Source organism: Phyllostomus discolor, chromosome X (genome assembly GCF_004126475.2).
Source record: "Phyllostomus discolor isolate MPI-MPIP mPhyDis1 chromosome X, mPhyDis1.pri.v3, whole genome shotgun sequence".
NCBI lineage: Eukaryota > Metazoa > Chordata > Mammalia > Chiroptera > Phyllostomidae > Phyllostomus > Phyllostomus discolor.
The window spans coordinates 55810219-55833824 of NC_050198.1; the positions used below are offsets into that span (position 1 = coordinate 55810219).

Below are 23606 nucleotides of genomic sequence, written 5' to 3' on the forward strand. Positions count from 1 at the left end.
TTCTCTTCAACTTCTTAGTCTTATTGAAATCCAGATCTCCCTTTATGACACTGCATCCCTTATAGCTTTCTTAATTGGTGCCTGTTTTATTTTCTCCCATCCTTCTTACATCACTGGGCCTAAGCCTTTCCTCCAGCTTTTTAAAATAAATCTCATGTCTTCACACTATACTATCAATCACCTCCTTGCTGCAATTATCTACAATTACTGGGTCACACCCTCACCCTATGTTTTCTAATAGTTGTTTGTTCTCCATTGATATTTTAAACATTAACTTATGTCTTAAATCTTTGTCATTTAAATATCCACTTAGATAACCTTTCCAACATCTTAGCCTTACTTCTTCATCTCTTTCAAGTCTTTGCACAAACACTGCCTTCTCAGTGAGATGGTCCCTGACCACACTACTTAAAACTGCTGCCACAACCAACTCTAGTACTCCCTATCACTTCCCCCTTGTTCTTTTCCCCTCCATAGAATTTATCACCTTCCAATGTACAACCAAGTTTATGCATTTCTTTTGTTCATTTCTCTCTCCCACTAGAAGGCATGCTCTGTGAGGGCAGTAATCCTTCTCTTTTGTTTACTACAGTATCTTCAGTATTTATACTGCCACATTGTAGGCACTCAGAAAATATTGTTGAATAAGTGAATAAATACAAGGATGGTTAAATATTAAGAAATATACCATAATTTACCAATAGATCAATTCAAGGATGGTTCAATATTAGGAAATTTACCATAACTTACCAAGAGATCAAACCTAAAAAATCACGTGATTTCCACAAATGTTAAGAAGGCATTTGATCAAATTCATCATCTATTCCTGATTATGACTCAATAGTCTCAGAATAGTTAAATAGTTCCATAATACACAATGTAAAATTCAGTATCAGGCTGAATGAGGAAACACTGGAAACATTCTCATTAAAGTGAGAAATACAAAATAATAGCCAGTATTTACCACTATTTTTTAATTTTATTTTAATCATTATTTCAATGTACAATGAAACAATGTACAATGAAAAAATCAAGTACATTTTTTCTGTCCTTTACTCCCATTCCAGCCCACCCACCCATCTCTCCCCACCTCCCTCCCATTTCTACCCCCCCTAGTTTTTGTTCATGTGTCCTTTATATTTGTTCCTGTAAACCCTTCCCATTCTCCCCTGAAATTCCCTCCCTTCTTCCCTCTGGTCACTGTCAGCCTGTCCTCTATTTCAGTACCTTTGACTATATTTTGCTGGTTTGTTTGCCTTGTTGTTTAGGTTCCTGTTAAAGGTGAGATCATATGGTAGTTGTCTTTCACTGCCTGGCTTATTTCACTTAGCATAATGCTTTCCCGCTCCATCCATGCTGTTGCAAAGGGTAGGAGCTCCTTCTTTCTTTCTGCTGCATAGAATTCTGTTGTGTAAATGTATCATAGTTTTTTGATCCATTCATTTACTGATGGGCACCTAGGTCGCTTCCAGCACTTGGCTACTGTAGATTGTGCAGCTATGAACATTGGGGTGCATAGGTTCTTTTGGATTGGTGTTTCAGGGTTCTTAGGATATAGTCCCAGCAATGGAATTGCTGGGTCAAAAGGCAGATCCATTGGGATCTCATCAAAATAAAAAGCTCCTGCACGGCTAAAGAAAACAGTATTAAAATAAAAAGAGAACCAACTGTACGGGAAAACATATTTGCCAATAATACCTCAGACAAGGGTTTAATCTCCAAAATATATAAAGAACTTAAATGACTCCACCCTAAGAAGATAAGCAACCCAATTAAAAAATGGGCAAAGGACTTGAACAGACATTTCTCCAAGGAGGACATACAGAGTATCCAGAGATACATGAAAAGATGCTCAATATCACTAGCTATCAGAGAGATGCAAATTAAAACCACAATGAGATATCACTTCACACCAGTCAGAATAGCCATCATAAACAAAGGAACAAACAACAAGTGTTGGAGAGGTTGTGGAGAAAAGGGGACCCTAGTGCATTGTTGGTAGGACTGCAGACTGGTACAACTACTATGGAAAACAGTATGAAACTTCCTCAGAAAACAATATTTACCACTATTACGTAATGTAGTTATTAAAACACTAACTGATGCATTTAAACAAGAAAGAAATATAAGGTAAAATTATCATTTTTCTTAGGGAATAAATAACATTGCAAATAGAAGGAACAGCAAGTAATCTGGAAATAATCTGACATATTGAAGGATCAGAAAGAAAGTCAGGATAGCTAGAACATAATGAACAAGGAAAAAATGTGGCATCAGATGAAACTGAAAAAATAGGTAGGAGTTGTATCATATAGGGCCTCGTAGGTCAAGAAAAGGAGTTTGGATTTGTTCTAGGTGCAGTGGGAAGCCATTGTGGATTCTGAGCAAAAAGACTGTCTCTGAACACTGTGGAACAGTTGCTAGGAAACAAGAGTAGAAGGAGGGATAAAAGTCAGGAGGGAATCATAATGGTCCAGGTAAGAGGTGATAGTGGTTTGGAACATGGTGATAGTTGTGGTGGTAATAAAAAATGAGAGGGATTTAGAAGACATTTTGAAAGTAGAACTAACAAGACTTGCTGATGGATTGTATATAAGGTACAAAGGGAAGAGAAATGAGGGGTGATTTAGGTTTTTAGCTTCTACAATTTAGGTGAATGCTGTTGTTATTTCCTGAGATAAGGAACATCAATGAGAAAGAGGTTTGGGGAAGACAATTAAGAGTTTGGAGACTATTATTCTAAGTAAAATAAGATATTCAGAGAAAGACAAACACCATATGATCTCACTTATATGTAGAATCTAATGAACAAGATAGAAACAGAGGCATGGACACATGGAACAGGCTGATAGATGGCACAGGGGAGTAAGAGGGAGGACTGGATGAATGAAGGTGAAGATATTAGCCACAGAACACACATGCATAATTCACAGACAATGACAACAGTATGGTGATGGCAAGAGGCAAGGAGGTCGGGGTTGGGTGTAGGTGGGTAAGGGTGGGGAATGTGGATATCTGTAATAGTGTTAACAATAAAAATAAAGAAAAAAAGAATTCTATTTTGGACATTAGGTTTGAGTAGCCTATTAAACAAGTGTGAGAGGTCAAGCCTAGAGAAATAAATAGTATTTAAAGCCAGGTGTCTAGATAGAAAGATAATAGAGAGAAAAGACAGAGGTATTTTTCAGACACCTAGAAAACTTCAGGCACAAGTGGAAGTACCAGTGATTTGCGACCAAAAGCAATGATGAATGCCCTGTGATTTTGGAAGCAAACCAGGAGAGTGTTGGGTCATTAAAGAGAAAAAGGTGTTTCAAGAAAGAAGTAATCAACAGTGTGTAATATTGCTGAGCAGTCACTGTCATACCTTTAATTTCTCTTTTTCTAATTTTGTGAAGGACAACTGTTCATTTTTCAGGAGTACCCCACTCATTGAAGGATTTAGAGCATCCTTGGCCTTTGAGTACTAAATGCCAATAACATCCTATAACTAAAAATGCCTCCAGACATTTCTAAAAGTCCCTTAGGAGCCCATACCATTGTTACTTTTTTACTATTTTCTCATTAGCTTTAGTGACACACAGTAAGCACTCAATAAATATTACCCGAGTGAATGAGTTGATCCTTGTCATCAGTTGAAACATTCTTAAGTCTTTCCTATCCTAGACATACACACACACACACACACACACACACACACACACACATCCAATCTTTTGGTATCTCTGGGCCACACTGGAAGAAGAAGAGTTGTTTGGGGCAACACATTAAATACACAAACACTAACAAAAACTGATGAGCGAATAAAGGGTTTTAAGGAAGTTTATAATTTTGTGTTTGGACCACATTCATAACCATCCTGGGCTGCATGTGGCTCATGGGCTGTGATTTGGACACCCCTGCTTAAATCCTGTCTCCTTTCAATAAGCATGTCCTCTTTTTCCTATTTTCCCCTGCTAAACTTCCTCAAAGAACAATCTATATTTGCTGCCTTTGCATCCTAACTTCCTATTCACCCCTCAGCTTTCTTCAATCCAATGTTGGTCCCTACCACACCACTGAGGCTGCTCTCCTCACCAAAAACTTCTTAAATGACAGATCTAAAATTTCCTTCTGCACCCTAATTCTGCTTTACTTCTCTATAGCAGTAGCTGCTATTATGGTTTCCCTCATATCTGTATATTCTTCTCAGCTTCTCTTCCTTTATCCATTCCTCATATGCTGGTATTTTCTAGGGTCAACCTGTGAATCTGCTTGTATTCACATGTTTAAGTCAGTTCTGGTTCAGAGATGCTGGATCATTTGATTCAGATATTTTGATGAGACTTCCTCAAAATGACAACATCAAAATGTATTAAAATTACTGATTTTTTATTACCAAGTAATGTGTATAGGACATCCTATACCTTTACTTCATTCCTGACCTTAAGAAGCCCATCTTCTGCCAGCACCTCTCCCCCTACCTCCTTCTCTCTCTCTCTCTCTCTCTCCACACACACACACACACACACACACACACACACACACACACACACACAATATCTTCATTATTATGGGGACTTATTTTCAGCTCTATTAATTAGAAATATATTAAGTCTATACACATAGATTAGCTCTTAAGGAGTATTCCTCTACCCTCATTATGAAAGTGGGTTATGGTATTAACTACAAATGTATGTATATTACTGAGGTACCTATTAGAAATTTAATTGAGGGTTTACTCTGTGGGCTGATAATAAGGAATTTTATGCATTATAGCACAAATATCCTTCTCCTTGCCACACACTCTGATATATAACCAATCAAATCAGGTTAGCATAATCAGAAAGCCTCCAAAAAATGCCCATCCTATGGAATTTTAAATGGAAAAGAGAATCCATTCCATTATCAATAAGCCAAATATATTTATTAAAAGTAAACACATATGACTGCTTTATCAAGTATTTGAGAAGCAGGCCATGGAAGAAGCAAGTGAATTCTCAGGATGGGTAGACACTTTGCTCAGAATGATTGATAGCATTTTCTGAGGTGAATATGTGAGACAAACAAGTAATTTTTCATTACCAAGTAATGTGTATAGGACATCCTATACCTTTACTTCATTCCTGACCTTAAGAAGCCCATCTTCTACCAGCACCTCTTCCCCTCCCTCCCTTGGTGAATATGTGTGACTCCTGATTGTGTCTAGCAGATAGTGACAGACTCTTATCCCATTCTTGACTCTCACTCCATTCCCAATGAGATTTAGAGAGGGAGTAAGGTTCATATATCAGTTAGGAGGTGACAATGAAAAATAAAAACCCAGCTTAATGGCTTATTTCTTAGGTCACATCAAAGTGTCCCCTAATCAATATAGATCCATTAAAGTAGGAGTACCAAAATGTTGTGTATACACTGAAGCTGAAAAAAAAGTATCAAGCTATCTGTAGGTACAGCTTGCAGGTATAACTCTTCCCTTTTCCTAGAACAAACAATGGATCATTTGGCAGAATATCAATAACCATAGCCCCATTCATTTTTGGATTTTAGAGATAGTCTGTTGCACATCACCCATGGGTGAAAATGGGAATTAATTGACCTACTCCCCCCTGCAAAAACAGACAGAGAAAGACAAGTGCCATATAATTTCACTCATATGTAGAAGCTAATGAAAATGAACTAACAAGCAAAATAGTGACACACTCATAGACAAAGAGTAGGCCGACAGCTGTCAGGGATAGGGATGGGGGGATGGAGGGACTGAACAAAAAAGAAAAAAGAAAAACTCATGACCAAGGACAACAATGTTGTGAGAGTCATGGGGATGGGGCAGAGAGAAGTGGAGGAGGGTATAGGAGGTATAAATGCTGATGGACAGAGACTTGACTTGGGATGGTGAACACACAGTACAGTATGCAGATGATGTGTTGTAGAATTGTGCACCTGAGGCCTATATAATTTTGTTAGCCAGTGTCATCCCAATAAATTTAATAAAAAGGAAAAAAATAGTCCTATATGTCTTTGATACCTAAAGTTCCTTTTCCCATACTTTCCACCTGGCACCCAAGAGATCAATGATCTCAGTCAGACCTGTTTCTCAGGGGTAGGCAGGTTCCCATTCCTTGTTTCCCTAACTTGTTTCTATGACAGCTTTTTGGCTGCCACCATCAAAACTCCAAAGCCATGCTACTATCTCAACCTCACTTCATTTATTCAATTCCTCTTGGTTTTCAATACCTGGCCAGGAACTGGATGAGAATTTATGATGCCTCTGTTTGAAATTTATTTCTGATTATTTTAAAAATATATTTTAATTTTTAATGTTTAATTTTTTATTGTTGTTCAAGTACAATTGTCTCCATTTTCCCACCACCCCTTTCCCCTGCCCCACCCACACCCACCCTCAATCCTACCCAACTTTGGCTTGACTCCATCACAAGGGTCACCTATTCTGTTTCAAGTCTGTCCCATTTCTGCAAGTTTCCTAGTATCCCTATCAACAACTCCTCCTCTCCAAGCACACACATGCTACCTGAAATCAGTTTTAATTCATTCCAAGTCCAATTCAAAGCCATCAATCTATGAAAATATTCTAACCCTTGGAGAGGGCAAACACAAACTCTGAGAATCAACATCTCCAGTTCCTATCTTTGAGTTCAACATAAATTTGTATTTCTAACAACCTAGTAGATACTTGCAACATAATTTCTTACAGGTAGTTCAAACTCAGAATGACCCAAACTTATTATTTTTCCTAAAACTTTGTCTTCTTTCTTTTGCATTTCATATTTGATCTCCACAACAGAAACAAAAACACCCTTTGGTGATTATTATTCCAAAAGTAATAGATAGTAATTGTAAAAAATGTGGAAAACTGAGTAAGAAGAAATACAAACCATCTTTGAGACAACCATCCAAAGATAAACCACTTTACATTCCATACCCTGATTAACGCCATCACCATTCACCTAGTCACCAAAGCTAGAAATCTGATTCCTGTTTTTCCTTTACAAATCACATTTGACAAGTTGCTAAATCAATGCTACCTCCAACCTCTCTGCTGAAGCCATTCTTTTCTATCTTCTTTGCCATAATCTTAGTTCTTTTACTTCTCTCACCTGAACAAGTGCAATAGTCTATCATCTGATTTTTCTACTATTAGTCTTCAAAACTCACACTTATCTCTTAGCATAATCTCCACTGAATTCTTCACCATAATCTGCCAGTGGAGTTGTTCTGAAATGTGCATCTACTTAAACTCACTTGCCTTAAAACATTTAATAAAGCCCTGGCTGGCATAGCTCAGTGGATTGAGCACGGGCTGGGAACCAAAGTGTCCCAGGTTCGATTCCCAGCCAGGGTACATTCCTGGGTTGCAGGCCATAACCCCCAGCAACCGCACATTGATGTTTCTCTCTCTCTCTCTCTCTTTCTCTCTCTCCCTCCCTTCCCTCCCTAAAAATAAATAAATAAAATATTTAAAAAAATTAAAAAAAAACATTTAATAACTCTAATACCCACAAGATAAAGTCCAAATTTCATGGTGTATTAGTTCCTCAGGCTGCCATAACAAAATGCTATAGGTGGGAATTCTGAGCATGCTGGACATCCCACCATGGTTGGTTGCTAGTGAGAGCTTGTGGACAGCTGCCTTCTCACTGTATGCTCACAAGGCAGGGTGAGATAGCAAGCAGAGCAAGTCCTCTTGTGTCTTTTCATATGAAGACACTGATATCATCATGAGAGCCCCACCCTCATGACATCTTCTAAATATAATTACTTACCAAAGGCTCTATCTCTGAATACCATTACACTAGGGGATACTGAATTGGGGTGGGCACAATTCAGTCCATGGCACATGGTATGGTAGCTGCCTATTCTGTTTTATATTTTATTACTGCATGCATTCTGAGGCTCAAAAAATGCCAAATAGTGGTCAAATATGTCATTTACTTCCATAGAACTATACCTTTGATCATGCTGTTCACTCTGCTTAGACCACTTTTCCACCCTGACAAACTGTTATGTCCTTCAAATGTGCAAGTCTGAGAGATGGAGATGGCAGTGATATGGGTGGGAGCTGAGCCCACTTGCTTGTGCACCCAACTGGGACACTTAGCAGATCTTCTGAAGAAAAGAGTGAACAACCAACCAACAGAATCCCAACTGATATGTTTGGAAGCCAAAATGTGCAGAGGAGACTTAAAAATGGGTGGTAAGGATATTTTGTAGGCCAACAGGAAGGTATCTGGGCCATATGCAGGACAGGCTGCTGAGGGAGCATTGGAGGAGAGCCAGGTCAGTGATAGCCACCAAGAGGCTCTCTCACCTCTCAGAGAAGGGAAGTCCCAAACTCACACCAGCAGAGACCTGGACAGGTAAAGTTGCTGGAGGTTAAAAAGGCAGTAAGTGACACATAGCCAGCAGCATAACCAGCTCCAGTGGTGATCGCAGACTGGGACAGTACCAGAGAAATTGGGGAGCCTGATGACACCTGAGGCTGGGAGAAGAGATGGGCTGCGACTGGTAGTGACTCAGATAGACTCTGGACTGGTCAGCGAGTTGACCTGTGTGGAAAGCCACACACTTGTTAGGAACGTCATGCTATGCCCAAAGGGACTTCTGAAAAAAAGAACTGAGCGGCCATGTAGGGACCTCACGAAAGCAGGAAATGTGTGTGGGCAGAGGCCCAGCCAGCAAAGAGGGAGGAGTAGGGACCCAATTTGCTCCAACTCAGGGCACCTCATTGATTGATCAAACAGGGGCAACAGAGGCTTGGAGGGGCAGCAGCTCCCAGACAGATTTCTTCAATAGCAGAAATGGGCCACCTTGCAGGGGCTTAATGCAGCCAGGCCAAAAAAGGGAGGGAGGGGGGCACGATTTCCCCCCACTCAGTAGTGCACCTCACAGATTGATCAAAGGGTCACAAAATAAAGTGTATTGTTGGTGCTGGCCTGGTGAAAATGCACATAATGGATAGTGCAGGCTGCACAGTACTCTGAGGGTGAGGGCTGGAAACTGGGCACCTCTGATTACTGTAGCCCAGACTGAGTCCCCATCCGTGGAAAACCACAAGAAAGGAAAAAAATGTAGCTCAGCCCCTCTTTGCCTGCAGGATCCTGAAAGACCTGCAAAACTGCTTTGGTGGGTGTAAAATCAGCAGGAGGCTTTTTTTTTCTAAGTGTAAGACAATAAGACCTGGAGCTGTGAGAAAACCAGAGACAGATCCAGAAAGAACTCAGAAGGTGAATACCAACAACTGATGAAAATTTCACTTTGCGATCTTTCAAACTTGCATATTTTAAATTTCTCTCCTTTCTGTTTATTTAGATTTTTTTTGTTTTGTTTGTTGGTTTTTATTGTTTCATTTGTTTTTTATTCTCTCTTTCATATTGCATTTTAATTCTGTAATTTCACTCATATTCCAAACAACACACTACTCTTAGTCTTTTACATTTTATTCTTTTTATTCAGATTATATATTTCTGTCTTTTTTTAACAATTTTTATTTAATTTTAGAGAGAGGGAGAGAAACACTAATGTGTGGTTGCCTCTCATGTGTGCCCAACTGGGGACCTGGCCCACAACCCAGGCATGTGCCCTGACTGGGAATCGGACCAGTGACTCCTTGGTTCACAGACCGGCACTCAATCCACTGAACTACACCAGCCAGGACCAGATTATATATTTCTTATCATACTATTGTTATTCCAGATCCCACACAATACCCTTTCCTGGTCTTAATCCATTTTGTTATCTTTCTGAGCTTTATTACTGTCACGGTTAACTTTATTTTCTCTCACATTATGCCAAGTTTCTATCTCTTACTCTCACTATTTCTCCTCCATCTAACCTCACATAAGCACTCTTCTTTCTTAAGTCAGCTCACCTTCTTTTTCCCTTCTAATAACAGTCTTTCCTTTTCAATTTTTATAAACACTGGCTATTTGGGGTGAAATATCATGGGCATTGCTGTACTTCTCCAAAGGAACTCCTGTTTGTTAACTACTTGTTTGTACTTTAAATTCCAGAGAATACTCTCCTGCTGTCTTATTCCATTTTACCTTCACCCTGGCTATGATCAGTTGACTAAGGATTTTATTTCATTCTTTTCTCTCTCCCTTTTTTTCTTTTTTCTTTTTTTTCTTTATTCCTAGTCTCTCACCCTGGGATTTACTCCTTATTCTTATTAGTTTGTTTCCCCCATTCTCTCATAATGATTTTTCTTTACTGTAGACATCTCATATTCACTTTTTGCTTTTCTACAACATTCTCATTCCCACATTTATTAAACTTCATTCAACCGTCTATGTTATTGACTCTGTCTTTTTTTTTTTTTTTTGGAAATTTTGCACCCATTGGTCCAGTACCTTTTCAAATTTACTTCAAACCTCATAGTACAGGGGTGTCAAACTCATTTTTACCAGGGGCCACATCAGCCTCATTGTTGCCTTCAAAGGGTGGTGTAATTTTAGGACTGTATAAATGTAACTACTTTTTAACAGTTAAGAGAGAGCTCAGTACTGTTTCTGGGTCGGAAGAAGATGCCAGGCTGGATAAAACAAGGTAGAGGGCTGAATTCGGCCTGCGAGACATGTGTTTGCCACCTGTGGCATAGTATATTCTTCCCTCCTCTACCACATTGTTCCCATCTCCCTTTTGTGTTTTACTAACATTGTAAATTTTGCTGTCTCCCTTTCTTCAGGTTGGATCTCAACTCTTATCAATTCTCCTCCCTCTTACCACACAACAACATTTTCCTTTTATTAGTCATCTCATACTCCTTTTGTCATATCTTATAATATCCACAATTTGTCTTCACCTTTATTAATCTTAGTTCAAATGCAGTAGAGATGGCTGATGTGGTAAGGGGGTTCTTTTTGCTAGTATAAATTTGATTGTCTGGTAATAGCTCTTTGATAACCAACAACTGGACAATAGCCTACAAGACAAGGTGGAGTTGAAAATAGCAGTAAACTCACTGGAAGGAAGAACCCATCAGCAAAGAAGCCACCAACAGCTAAAGCCCAAATACAACAAGAGAGCCCACACAAACAGAACAAAGGGCAACCCTAGAGCAACCAAACAAGGAGATTAACGAGTACGCATCACTGAATCCCACAGAACCTCTACCACAGAAGTTCACCCTATGCAGACAGCTGGCAAAGCAGAGCATCTGGAATTTCAGAAACAAACAAAAATAGTCACCTAAAATGGGGAGACAAAGAAAGGACCCATAATGAAAAGGAATGGACGGCTCCCCAGTAAAAGAGCTAAATGAAACCAAACAAACCATCTGATACAGAATTCAAAAGAATGGTTATAAGGATGCTCAAGGAGTCACTGGCAACTACAGGGAACTGAGTGGGAACTATACAGTATGAAAAAGAAAACAGAAACTATAAACAAGAGCCAGGAAGGAATGAAAAATACAATATCTGAATAAAAATACTCTAGAAGGAATTACAAGCAGACTGAATGAAGGAGATAACTGAATTAATGAGCTGCAAGATAAGGTATAAAGAAATATCCAGGCAGAGCAGGAAGAAATACTAAAAAAAAATTATGAAGATAGCTTAAGGGCACTGCAGGGCATGAAACACAACATTTGAATCATAGGAATACCAGAAAGAGAAGAAAAAGAGGAAGGGATAACACACTTGTTTGAAAAAACAGCGACAGATAACTTCCCTAACCTAGAGAAGGGAAAAGCCATGCAAGTTCAGGGAGCACAGATGATCCCAATCAAGATGAATCAAAAGAAGTCTACTCTAAGACACATTGTAAGTAAAATGCCAAATTTGAAAGACAAAGAGAGAAACTTAAAGGCAGCAAGGGAGACACTACAAGGGAGCTCCAATAAGGCTAGAAGCTGACTTTTCAACAGAAACACTACAAGCCAGAAGGTAATGTCAAGAAATACTCCAATAATGAAAAGCAAAGGTCTGAAGCTAAGACTAGTCTACCCAGCAAAGTTCTCAATTAAAATGGAAGGCAAAATAAGGAGTTTCCCAGACAAAAGAAGGTTAAAAGAATACACCTCCACCAAATCAGGATGGCAAGATATGATAAAGGAACTGCTATAAGAAGAGGAAGAAAAAGAGTGAGAGAGAGAGGAACATAGGAACACGGGTGGGGAGAATGAATAAGTATCAATAATAACTATAAATGGATATAAATGGATTAATTTATAAATGGTTAAATATAAATGGATTAATTGCTCCAATATAAAGACATAGGGTACCTGAATGGATAAGAAAACATGACCCGCACATATGGTGTCTACAAGAGACCCACCTCAGAACAAAAGACCTACACAGGGTAAAAGTGAAGGGTTGGAAAAAATGTTCCAAGCAAATGGAAAGGAAAAAAAGCCAGGGTAGCAATACTTGTATCACACAAAATAGACTTCAAACCAAAGGTCATTAAAGAGACTCAGAAGAAGGATACTTCAAAATACTCAATGGAAGAATCCATCAAGAAGACATAGCATTTAAACACATATGCGCCCAACATAGGAGCACCCGACTATATAAGGAAAAGCTTGGAGGACTTCAAGAAAGAAATAGACAGCAACACCCTTATACTAGGGGATATTAACATCCCACTGCCAATAATGGATAAATCTTCCAAACAAAATATCAACAAGAATGTTGTGGCATTGAAAAAAAAATGCCCTAGATCAAATGGAATTAAATGATATATACAGAACCATTCATTCCAAACAAGCAAAATACACATTTTTTTTCAAATGCACATGGAATATTTTCAAAGATAAACCACATGATGGGACAAAAAACAAGCCTCAACAAATTCAAGAAAATTGAAATTATATCAAGCATGGTCTCAGACCACTAGGGCTTAAAATTAGAAGCCAACCCCAGGGAAAAAACTCACTCATTCAAATACATGGAGATTTAATAGTATCCCATTAAACCATAAATGGGTTAACAATGAGATGAAGGAATAAATAAAAACTTTCTAGAAACAAATGAAAATTAATACACAACAGTCCAAACCTATGGGACACAGTGATGGCAGTCCTGACATTGAAGTTCATTGCCGTACAGGCCTACCTAAAAAAGATAGAAACATTTCAAATGAACAACCTAACCTTACATCTACAGGAACTGTAGGAACAACAAAGCCCAGAGTGAGTAGAAGGAAGGAAATAACCAAGGTCAGGGCAGAATTAAATGACAGAGAATAAATGAGTAATTCAAAAGATCAAAAAATCCAGGAGCTGTTTCTTTGACAAGATAAACAAAATTGACAAGCCTTCAAGCATACTCATCAAGAAAAAAAACAGAGAGGACCCAAAAACACAATCAGAAATGAAAGAGGAGAGATTACAACGGATACCAGAGAAATGCAGAGGATTTTAAGAAATTACTATGAACATCTCTATGCCAATTAATTTGAAAACCTAGGTGAAATGGACAAATTTCTAGAAAAATATAATCTTCCAAAACTGAATGAAGAAGAAGCAGAAAGTCTGAACAGACCAATAAGAGCTGGTGTGATTGAAGCAATAGTCAAAAACTCCCAACACACAAAAACCATCCTGGAGCAGTTTCACAGGGTAATTTTACAGAATATTTAAGGAAGAGCTAACCCCTGTCCTTCACAGACTATTCCAAAAAAATTCAAGAAGGGAGATGACTCCCAAAGTCTTTTTATGGGCTCAGCATCATTCTAATCCAAAAACCAGATAAAAACACAACAAAGAAAGAAAACTTTAGGCCAATATCACTGATGAACAAAGACACTAAAATCCTCAGCAAAATATTGGCAAACTGCAACCAGCAATACATTGAAGAGATCATATTCCATGATCAAGTAAGATTCATGCCAGGGATACAAATTGGTATAGTATTTGCAACTCAATAAATGTATCATCATATAAACACTGTAAAAGACAAAAAACACATGATCATATCAATAGGTGTGGAAAAAGCATTTGATGAGGTACAGCGCCCATTTATGATAAAAACACTGAACAAAGTAGAAGTAGAGGGAGTGCACCTCAGCAAAATAAAGGCCATATACAAGAAACCTACAGCCAACATTATACTCAGTGGGAAAAAACTAAAATCTTTCCCAAAGATCAGGTACAAGACAAGGATGTCCACTTTCACCACTTGTATTAAACATAATATTGAAAGTCCTAGCCATAGCAATTAGACAAGATAAACAAATAAAAGGCATTTAAAATGAAAAGGAGGAAGTAGACCTGTCATTGTTTGCAGAGGACATGATAGTGTACATAGAAAACCCTATAGACTCCATCAAAAATACTACTGGGCCTAATAAGTGAATTTGGCAAAACAGTGGGATATGAAGTCAATATTCAGAAATCGAAGGCATTTTTGTACACCACCAGTAAAGCATCAGAAACAGAAATAAGAAAAAAAGTTTGATTTCCTATAGCAACTATAAAAATAATGTACCAAAGAATAAACCTAACCAAGGAGGTAAAAGACTTGTACTCAGAAAACTACAGAACACTGAAGAAAGGAAATAAGGAAGACACAAATAAATGGCAGCATATACTATGTTCATGGATTGGAAGAATAAACATCATCAAAATGTCCACATTAAGAAGGATCACAATACTTGATATCAAATTATATTACAAGGCCACTATAATTAAAACAGTCAGGTACTGGTATAAGAACAGACTCATAGATCAATGGAACAGAATAGAGAGCCCAGAAATAAACCCATGTCTCTATGGTCATTAATATTTGACAAAGGGACAGAAGCATAAAATGGAGTAAAAATAGCCTCTTCAACAAATGGTGTTGGGAGAACTGGACAGCTGCATGTAGAAAAATGAAACTCGACCAAGAACTTACACCATACACAAAAATAAACTCAAAGTGGATAAAAGACTTAAATATAAGTTGCATCATTATAAAGGTCCTGGAGGAGTACACAGGCAGAAAAATCTCAGATATTCTATGCAGCAATATTTTCACTGATATGTCCCCTGGAGCAAGGTATGTAAAGGAAAGAATAAACAAGTGGGACTTCATCAAAATAAAAAAGCTTCTGCATGGCTAAGGAAAATATCAGGAAATGTAAAAGGGAACCAACTGTATAGGAAAATATATTTTCCAATGATACTTCAGAGAATGGTCTGATCTCTAAAATATTAAAGAACTCAGTAGATACAAAATAGACAGGGGGAGGTTAATAATAGTGTGGGAAATGGAGAAACCAAAGAACTTACATGTACACTACATGGACATAAACTAAGGGGTGGGGTGAATGTGGGTGGGAGGGGTGGTACAGGGCAGAGGGGAATAAACAGGAGGAAAATGGGACTACTGTAATAGCATAATCAATAACATATATTTTTAAAAAAGCTAAAACGAAGTCTATAAGATTTTTGAGGTAGAAAAAAAAAAAAAGAACTTACATGACTCCACTCTAGGAAGACATACAACCTAATTAAGATTATGGGCAAAGGACCACTTCTCTACGGAGGACATACAGAGGGCCCAGAGGCATATGAAAAGATGTTCAGCATCACTAGCCATCGGAGAGATGCAAATTAAAACCACAATGAGATACCACTTCACACCGCTCTGAATGGCCATTATACACAAATCAACAAACAAGTGCTGGTGAGGTTGTGGAGAAAAGGTAACCCTAGGACACTGTTGGTAGGAATGCTGACTGGTGCAGCCACTGTGGAAAACAGTATGGAATTTCCTCAGGAAACTAAAAATGGAACTGCCTTTTGATCTGGCAATTCCACTGCTTGGATTATACCCTAAGAGCTCTGAAACACCAATCCAAAAGAACCTATGCACCCCAGTGTTCATAGAAACAAATTTACAATAGCCAAGTGCTGGAAGCAACCAAGTGCCCATGAGTAATTGAGTGATTCAAAAAACTATGGTACATTTATTTACACAACAGAATACTATGTAGCAGAAAGAAAGAAGTAGCTCCTACCCTTCAGGATAGCATGCATGGAACTGGAGAGCTTTATGCTAAGTGAAGTAAGCCAGGAGGCAATAGACAATTACCATATTATGTCACCTATTAATGTAACCTAATCAACAAAAGAAACAAGCAAGCAAAATAAAACCAGAGACACAGAAGTAAATAACAAGCTGAGAGTGACCAGAGGGGAGTGGGGACAGGGATAATCGGGGGAAAATGGGGAAGGGTCATCAAGGGACATGTTTAAAGGACCCATGGACAGACCAAAGCAGGGTAGGATTAAGGGTGGGCAGTGGGAGTTGGTGGGGAAGGGAAGAGCTGTGGGGTGAAAATGGAGACAACTGTACTTGAACAACAATGAAAAAAATAGGATTTGTAATAAAAATGTGCAAGTCAGATGCCACCTGTATTATGAAGTGAGCTTGGTTTTCCTCTTCTTTGTGCCTGTATCATTTTGTACATAGTTCTATCAAATTCAAATTGCCTGTGTGAAAATTGTAGTTCTTCCAGATTCTAAATGTGTGACCTTAAGCAAGTTTCCTCTTTGTGCTTCAGTAATCTCATTAGTAAAATGGGGATAATAGCACTGATTTCATAGAGTTTTGGTGTGGGGATTGATGAGTTACTATGCACAAAGTTCTTAGAGAAATTCCTGGCTCCTAGTAAGCATTATATAAGTTATTTGCTATTCTTATTGTATTAAGTGAAAACAACCAGAAAAATCACTTTTACTCATAGACTATAAATGTATTGAAATGGCTTTACTCTGATATTCTGGTGACTTTGCACTATTTACATAGACAACGTAGGCAAGGCTAAATTGTGGTCCACCCCAGGTCTTGGCAGAACATACAGTGATCCTCTCACAAGTGGGAAGATAGGCAGTCTTGTGAGGGGTTGCTTCAAGGCTCTTTTTTATCTGTCTTTCCTTCCTGGTGGGAGGCTCCCTATCTTGCAGAAGGCTACAGAAGGCAAATTGTCATCTCACCCCCTGGTTACGGTGAGGCATAGGACTTTTCTGTTCCCTTCCCCAAACCGTGGGTATACATGCTGGCTATCAGGAATATCAGGAGCTGACACTGTGCTGATCTTATTTATGCTGTATGTGTAAGTAATAATCTATACCCATTTGATTGCATTGTTTCCTTATTGCATGGATCTATGAAGGTCTGTGCTGTTGCTTATGGCCTGCTTGATCTCCTGATAGTAAGCTCTTTGGGAGAAAGAGAAACATCAATTTTTCCAACACTATATATATTGAGTGTCTGGTCTATAGTAAGTGCTTAGTATTTGTTGAATTTTCAAAAGATATAGCAAACAGTGATAAATACTATTCAATCATATATAGTCAAGGATAAATATCAAACCCATTATAACCAAAGCAAAATAAAATAAAATAAAACAAAACAAGATAGGGGTATTCTACTCATGAGGTTTAAAGAAAAACATAGACATGCCACGTAGGAGAAAAAAGCCCTCTAGTTCCCTTATTGTTTTTCCATTAATTTATATGAACATTTTATAATGCTCATATAAATTACCTTGTAAGCTTGACCTTATTTTCTTAAATGAACTGTAATCTAAGGAAGAAAGGCTAGATTATCATCTTTATGTTCCAAGGGACCCCCGATTTTTTTCTCCTAGGAGCTGCTGCATGGGTGATAGTAACCTTTTAACCAAGATGAGGGTGGTTTTATGTATTTTATATGTTGGGTTTTCTTAGAGAATTTTACTTGAAGAAAATGGTTGACAGCTAAAAACAAGGCAAAACAAAACAAACTTGCAAACCACTGGCCTAACTCTAGCTCTAAAATTAATGTACAGTGTGATGACTGTAGTTAATAATACTGTATTGAGTAAGGGGAATTTGCTAAGAAAGTAGATTTCAGGTGATCTCACCATACACTCACATGAATGGTAACTATGTTAGATGATGTGTTAATAGCTTGACTGTAGTAATCATTTCTCTATGTATATGTATATCAAATCATCATGTCATACACTTTAAACACACACAATTTTTATTAAAAATAAAATGTCTATGTATAGATTAAGGCAAGGGAAGTTTGTTAGCTATCAACTCAGGAGTAGAGCATAAGGCAGAATTTGGATAATGGAGCTCTTTGGATTGGGGTATGATGGAAAGAATGGAAGGCTTGCTGAAGATATACATATCAGTAATGCAGAATTTTGTTTAGTGTAATTGCTTTATTTAGGACTCATATATCCTGCTTTCTTATTTGGAGTTTGGGAAAGGTAAAATACAGGGTGATCCTCATAAATTTTAAACCTCAAATCACTCCTTGTATATAAACATTGTCTGTACTACTATTAAAGCTTCCTCAGCTTAAAAAATGTCCCTTTCTTAAAGTCTCTGGGTTGAATTGTTACATGTACACCGTGTCCAGGACCCAAATAGCATATTTAGTCAATTCTAAGGTGCAATTTTCCCTGTATTTTAATATTTCTGATATTGAGATGTAACACACAATCAACATGTGCATTTAATGTGGTAGCATACCTATTTTCCTTTATTATTAAATAAATGTCACATTTGCAATTTGATGATGTCTTAGATTTGAGAAAATGACATATAATCAACAGGAATAATAAGCTTGTAAATTTGAGCAAGAAATACTTGAGGTAATGTCAACCACCTTTTTCGTCTGTGTTTTGCCTGTGGGGTTAAGCAATGATAGTGGATGCCATCATTAATATGTCTATGGGATAAAATTGAAGCTACAAATGAGTTCTTTTTTTCTTTTTTGAGTCAGCTTACCAGTATACCACTATCTACAATTATTCTTTTATTATTGTTATAATCATTGCTTACTCGAATAGGCCATGCTACTTCATGCCCAGTTACCATTCCACATGCTCTTGCCTCTACTTGGAATGTCCTTCTTGGAATGTTGTCCACTGTAGAAATCCTATCCACCCAAATAGAGTTGATCCCTTCTGCTTTATGTCACTGTGTACCTGACATACACCTCTAAATATATACTGACCATATTGAACTGCAGTGATTTATTGGGTGTCCATTTCCTTTACTGGAAGTTCCTTGAGTATAATTGTTTCTTATTTATCTCTGTATATCTAGTACTTAGGACAGTGCCTGGTACATAGTAGTATTCACTATCTTCAAAGATTGAATATATAAAAAGAAAGAAGGAAAAAAGAACAATATAATGTGGTAAAGTTCCATTACATCAACAAATGTTTCATTTGCTGCTGCCATTCAGTAGTGTTCATTCCTTATCCAAACCCTCTGAACTGGTGGTAAACATATAATTGTCAACACTGAGTTTAATTGTTAATAATAAAACAAGACATTTATGTCTCCCTGATTAATTATAAGTTCATTGGGGGGAGGTATCAAGTCGATTTCTGTATATACTTTTGAGTTTTAGATTGTATATTCCTATTCTGAGGTGTGATTTAGTTTCCAAGATGCATCATTCAGTATACCTTTATCATTAATACTAGTGGCAATTTGCATAAGAGAAATGGAAAGGCCCACAACAGTTTTATTTATTTAGGGCCTAGAACTTCTCCAGTGTTTAGAGCAATCCTTAATATTAGACATCAAAAACATAATTTTACAGTAATTTAAGAGAGAGGAATTTGAATATTACTGCTAAAACCCTGGGAGCTAATTATTTCAAGATCACTTGAAACCTTAACTCATTCGAGTTTGAAAAATCTCTTGAAGTACTTAAAGTCACTATTCCCATTATGTTACTTGATTCAATTTAATGTCTTAGATCTTGCTAATGACATTAAAACTGAATTTCATGCCAAAGAGAGGTTCTATTTGACATTTGCTTAAGGAAAAATATTAAGTATCTCCTGTGGGCACCTTAGTACCCTATACCATACTGTATTGTAAGAGAGGAAGGGGAAAAGATTGATGCACAGCCTCCGATCTCAAAAAATAAATTCTTAGCATCAGAATTACTAGTGTATATTGTCAAAATGGGTTGTATTCTACACTTTTCATTGGACATAGACTTTTCAACAAGATTATCACAAGGCTCAAATTAGCAAAAATAAGGTGTATTCTATTGATATTGTTGGTGTTGCATTGTAATTATACAGAAATGGTGGCTTGGCAAAGGATGCTATCCAATATGCTGTAGTGTCATTCAGATTAGGAAGCCAAGTGACACTTTAGATGTCTTTTTTAGGTATATGTTTAGAGTTTTAAAATCAGAAGTTCCAAATATTAAGAAAAAAATTCCTTTTTAAATTTCCCAATGTAAACCAAGTCATCAAAAGAAACAGTCATAAGAGAGAAGACAGATTTAGGGAAGGAAATATTTCATTTTCATTGCCTGTCAACTCATGATACATTACTAACCATTCAGATGGTATGCATGAAATAGAAGTAGAATGAAAGAAATTCAGTCCAATCAGATTGGGCTGTTTAATAGGAGTAGAAAGTGTATTATATCATATGATTCTATTATATTTATTTGTAAATCTTATCCACATGTGTAAGGTTAGTTTATTTTGTGCATATTTACCAAATTTAAACTGCTCCATTATTCCCTGAGTACTTGAAACATATCAACCAATATTTTTAAAGAGTTTACAGTCTTGCCTACAGTGTTATATATACAACAGGCAGTCAATTTAGCTATAATGGTCATAAAATGGGGAAGGGAGAGAAGCTTACCACTAGATCCTCACAACATGCTGTTGAAGTGTCCTTTTTCGTCAATCCTAGGAATATATCCTCAGTTCCCACCTGCTGTTTGTATATAATATCATACCTGAAAAAGTCATCAATATAGAAACTCAAATGAAAGAGAAATTTCCTGTCATAGAGAGGAAAACTAGAGACTTATGAGAACATGCCATTGCAATAAAAATAAAATGACTGCCCTGGCTGGCGTAGTTCAGTGGGGATTGAGAGCAGGCTGCGAACCAAAGTGTCGCAGGTTTGATTCCCAGTCAGGGCACATGCCTGGATTGCAGACCACGGCCCCTGGCAGCCGCACGTTGATGTTTCTCTCTCTCTCTCTCTCTCTCCCTCCTTTCCCTCTCTAAAAATAAATAAATAAAATCTTTAAAAAATGACTAAGTAAGTAAAATTCTTACAGTTTTTTTTCAGGCATATAGCAGAACATAAAGAAATAAAAATCTAGAAATTTAGTCAAAAATACCTAACTCTGTAAAGCAGGATTTATATCATATCTACTTCTTTTCTAAAATGAAGCTTAACTGTTTTAGAGCTAAATAAAATGGACTGAGAAAACTTCTAATAAGAGTCTCATAAGATTCGATGTAGAAGAAAAAAAGGAAGATCCTTTCCAGGAAAACAATGGCTCAGAAAAATAGTGGGCCCATAACACAGGATTTGATGGATAGATAGAAACTCTCCACCGATAAATTTAAGCGACAATGAAGAGTTCGAAAATCCAGGTTAAGTACCATTTCTGTCATTAGCCATGTGATTTTCATCAAGTCACAAACTCATGGCATCTTGGTTTCTACATTTGTACAATTTATGGAAGAGGGTGGGTTTGAATTAAATGATCTCTTTTTTCTATCTCTAGAATTCTACAATAGAAACACTGGTAATGTAGTCAGCACAGCTACACTATAATGTTTAGAATCTAGTCCTATAGGATTCTTAGTTCAATGAAAGATTTTCCTCACACATGACAATTCACAAATCTTTCCTTGGCCCCAAACTTGGGCCCTTAGAGATAGGATGGCTTATGGAAGCACTAAGACATAGTGTACCCTATTATTTTACATGGAATGAAGTAAGCAAATAGTTACAAATGACCTTTTCTATTTAATTTAACCTAATGGAGAATGGTAAATCACTGGACAGGAAGACTAAAGGAGTACAATGACTCTGACCACTAGCAAATAGGAATGGCCAAGAATGAAAAGAGGATTTCTCTGAGTTGAAACAAGAATAATAAGTAGCTATTTGATATGGGGTGTTTCTTTTCTTAATAGACTATAACTTCTACCAGATATTTACAAAGATGAAGCCAGGTTAAACAAAATAGAAAGGTATTGATCCATATGCCCATGATTCCCAAACAGATTTGCTCTAGCTGCTGCTGCTCTTCTCATCTCCAGAAGCAATTTTTTCCTATTGCCTACTTTACCCATTTGCCTGGATCCAAAGGCACCTCACTATCTATACACCCAAAACCAAACTCATCACTTCCCCTCCACCTATATTCCCACTTACAGTTAATTACCCCACTATTCACCCTGTCACCCAAGCATCATTTTTGACACTTTCCTCTCATTCATTAAATCTAATCAAATATGAAATCTGACTTTAAAACTCTGTAAAATAAAGACCCTAATGTTTATCTCTGGGGTAGTGACTTATATTGGGCCCTTATTATTTTTTTTATTTGGCCAGTAACCATTATTCTTTTGTGAATATCCTGTCCATGTCCTTTAACCATTTTTTCCCTCTTTACCTATTGGGATATTAGAAGTATAATTGCATGAGAAAGAAAATAAAGATTTTTAAAAAATCTTTAAAAGCCATTTTCTTCATATCCTGACTGAATTACTTATTATTGTAAAGCTTTCATGGATGTTCTTTCTACAGAACATCAAACAAGAAAGGTGTTATTATGCTAAGTAAGTGAAATAAGCCAGCCAGAGAAAGACAAGTACCATATGATTTCACTCATATGTGGAATCTAATGAATAAAATGAACTAACAAGCAAAATAGAGACAGACTCATAGAGAGCAGACTGTCAAGGGGGATTAGGGGCTGGTGGGGTGGTGGAGGACTGAACAAAAAATTACAAAAGAGAAAACACTCATGGGCACAGACAACAGTGTGGTGATTGCTGGAGGGAGTGGGTAGGAGGAGGTGGAGAAGGGTATAGCATGGATAACTGTGGATGGAAGGAGACCTGACTTGGGGTGGTGGTGAACACACAATACAGTGTACAGCTCATGTTTTGTGGAATTTGCACCTGAAACCTGCATAATTTTGTTAACCATTATCACCCCAATATATTCAATAAAAAGGAAAAAGAAAAACTGAAAATTTACCCAAATTTGGGGCTGGCCTCATATGGATGTTTGACATTTATTAGACAATATGACAAATGAGTGACTTTTTAAAAAAAATATATTTTACTGATTATGCTATTACAATTGTCCATTTTATCCCCTTTATTCCCCTCTGCCTTGCACACCCTCTCCAATCCCCATCCCCCCTCCATTACTTCATGTTCATGGGTCGAACATATAAGTTCTTTGACTTCTACATTACCTATGCTATTCTTAACCACCCCCTGGCTATTTTCTACCTACCATTTTCTACCTATCTACCTAGGTATTTATTCCCTTTACCTTTTCCCTCATTCTCCCCACTCAGCCTCCCCTCTGGTAACACTCCACATGATCCACATGATCTCCATTTCTGTCCTTCTGTTTCTGTTCCTGTTCTAGTCGTTTGCTTAGTTTTTTTTTTTTTTTTTTTAGTTTCAGTTGTTGATAGTTGTGTTTGCTGTCATTTTATTCTTCATAGTTTTGATATTCTTTTTCTTAGATGAATTTCTTTAACATTTCATATAATAATAAGGGTTTGGTGATGATGCACTCATTTAACTTGACCTTATCTGGGAAGCACTTTATCTGCTCTTCCATTCTAAATGATAGCTTTGCAAGA

The 23606-nt window shown here is 37.3% G+C and overlaps 1 protein-coding gene across 3 annotated transcripts in view; it reads right to left on the bottom strand.

The window, feature by feature from the left end:
* Positions 1-23606, bottom strand: part of DNAAF6 (dynein axonemal assembly factor 6) — a 64261-nt gene that overhangs the window by 22324 nt on the left and 18331 nt on the right. For all 3 annotated transcript variants that reach the window (XM_036016499.1, XM_028523152.2, XM_036016500.1), the window contains exon 5: positions 20615-20711. In XM_036016499.1, the coding sequence (XP_035872392.1) occupies positions 20615-20711 (97 nt within the window). The remainder of the gene's footprint in view (positions 1-20614; positions 20712-23606) is intronic.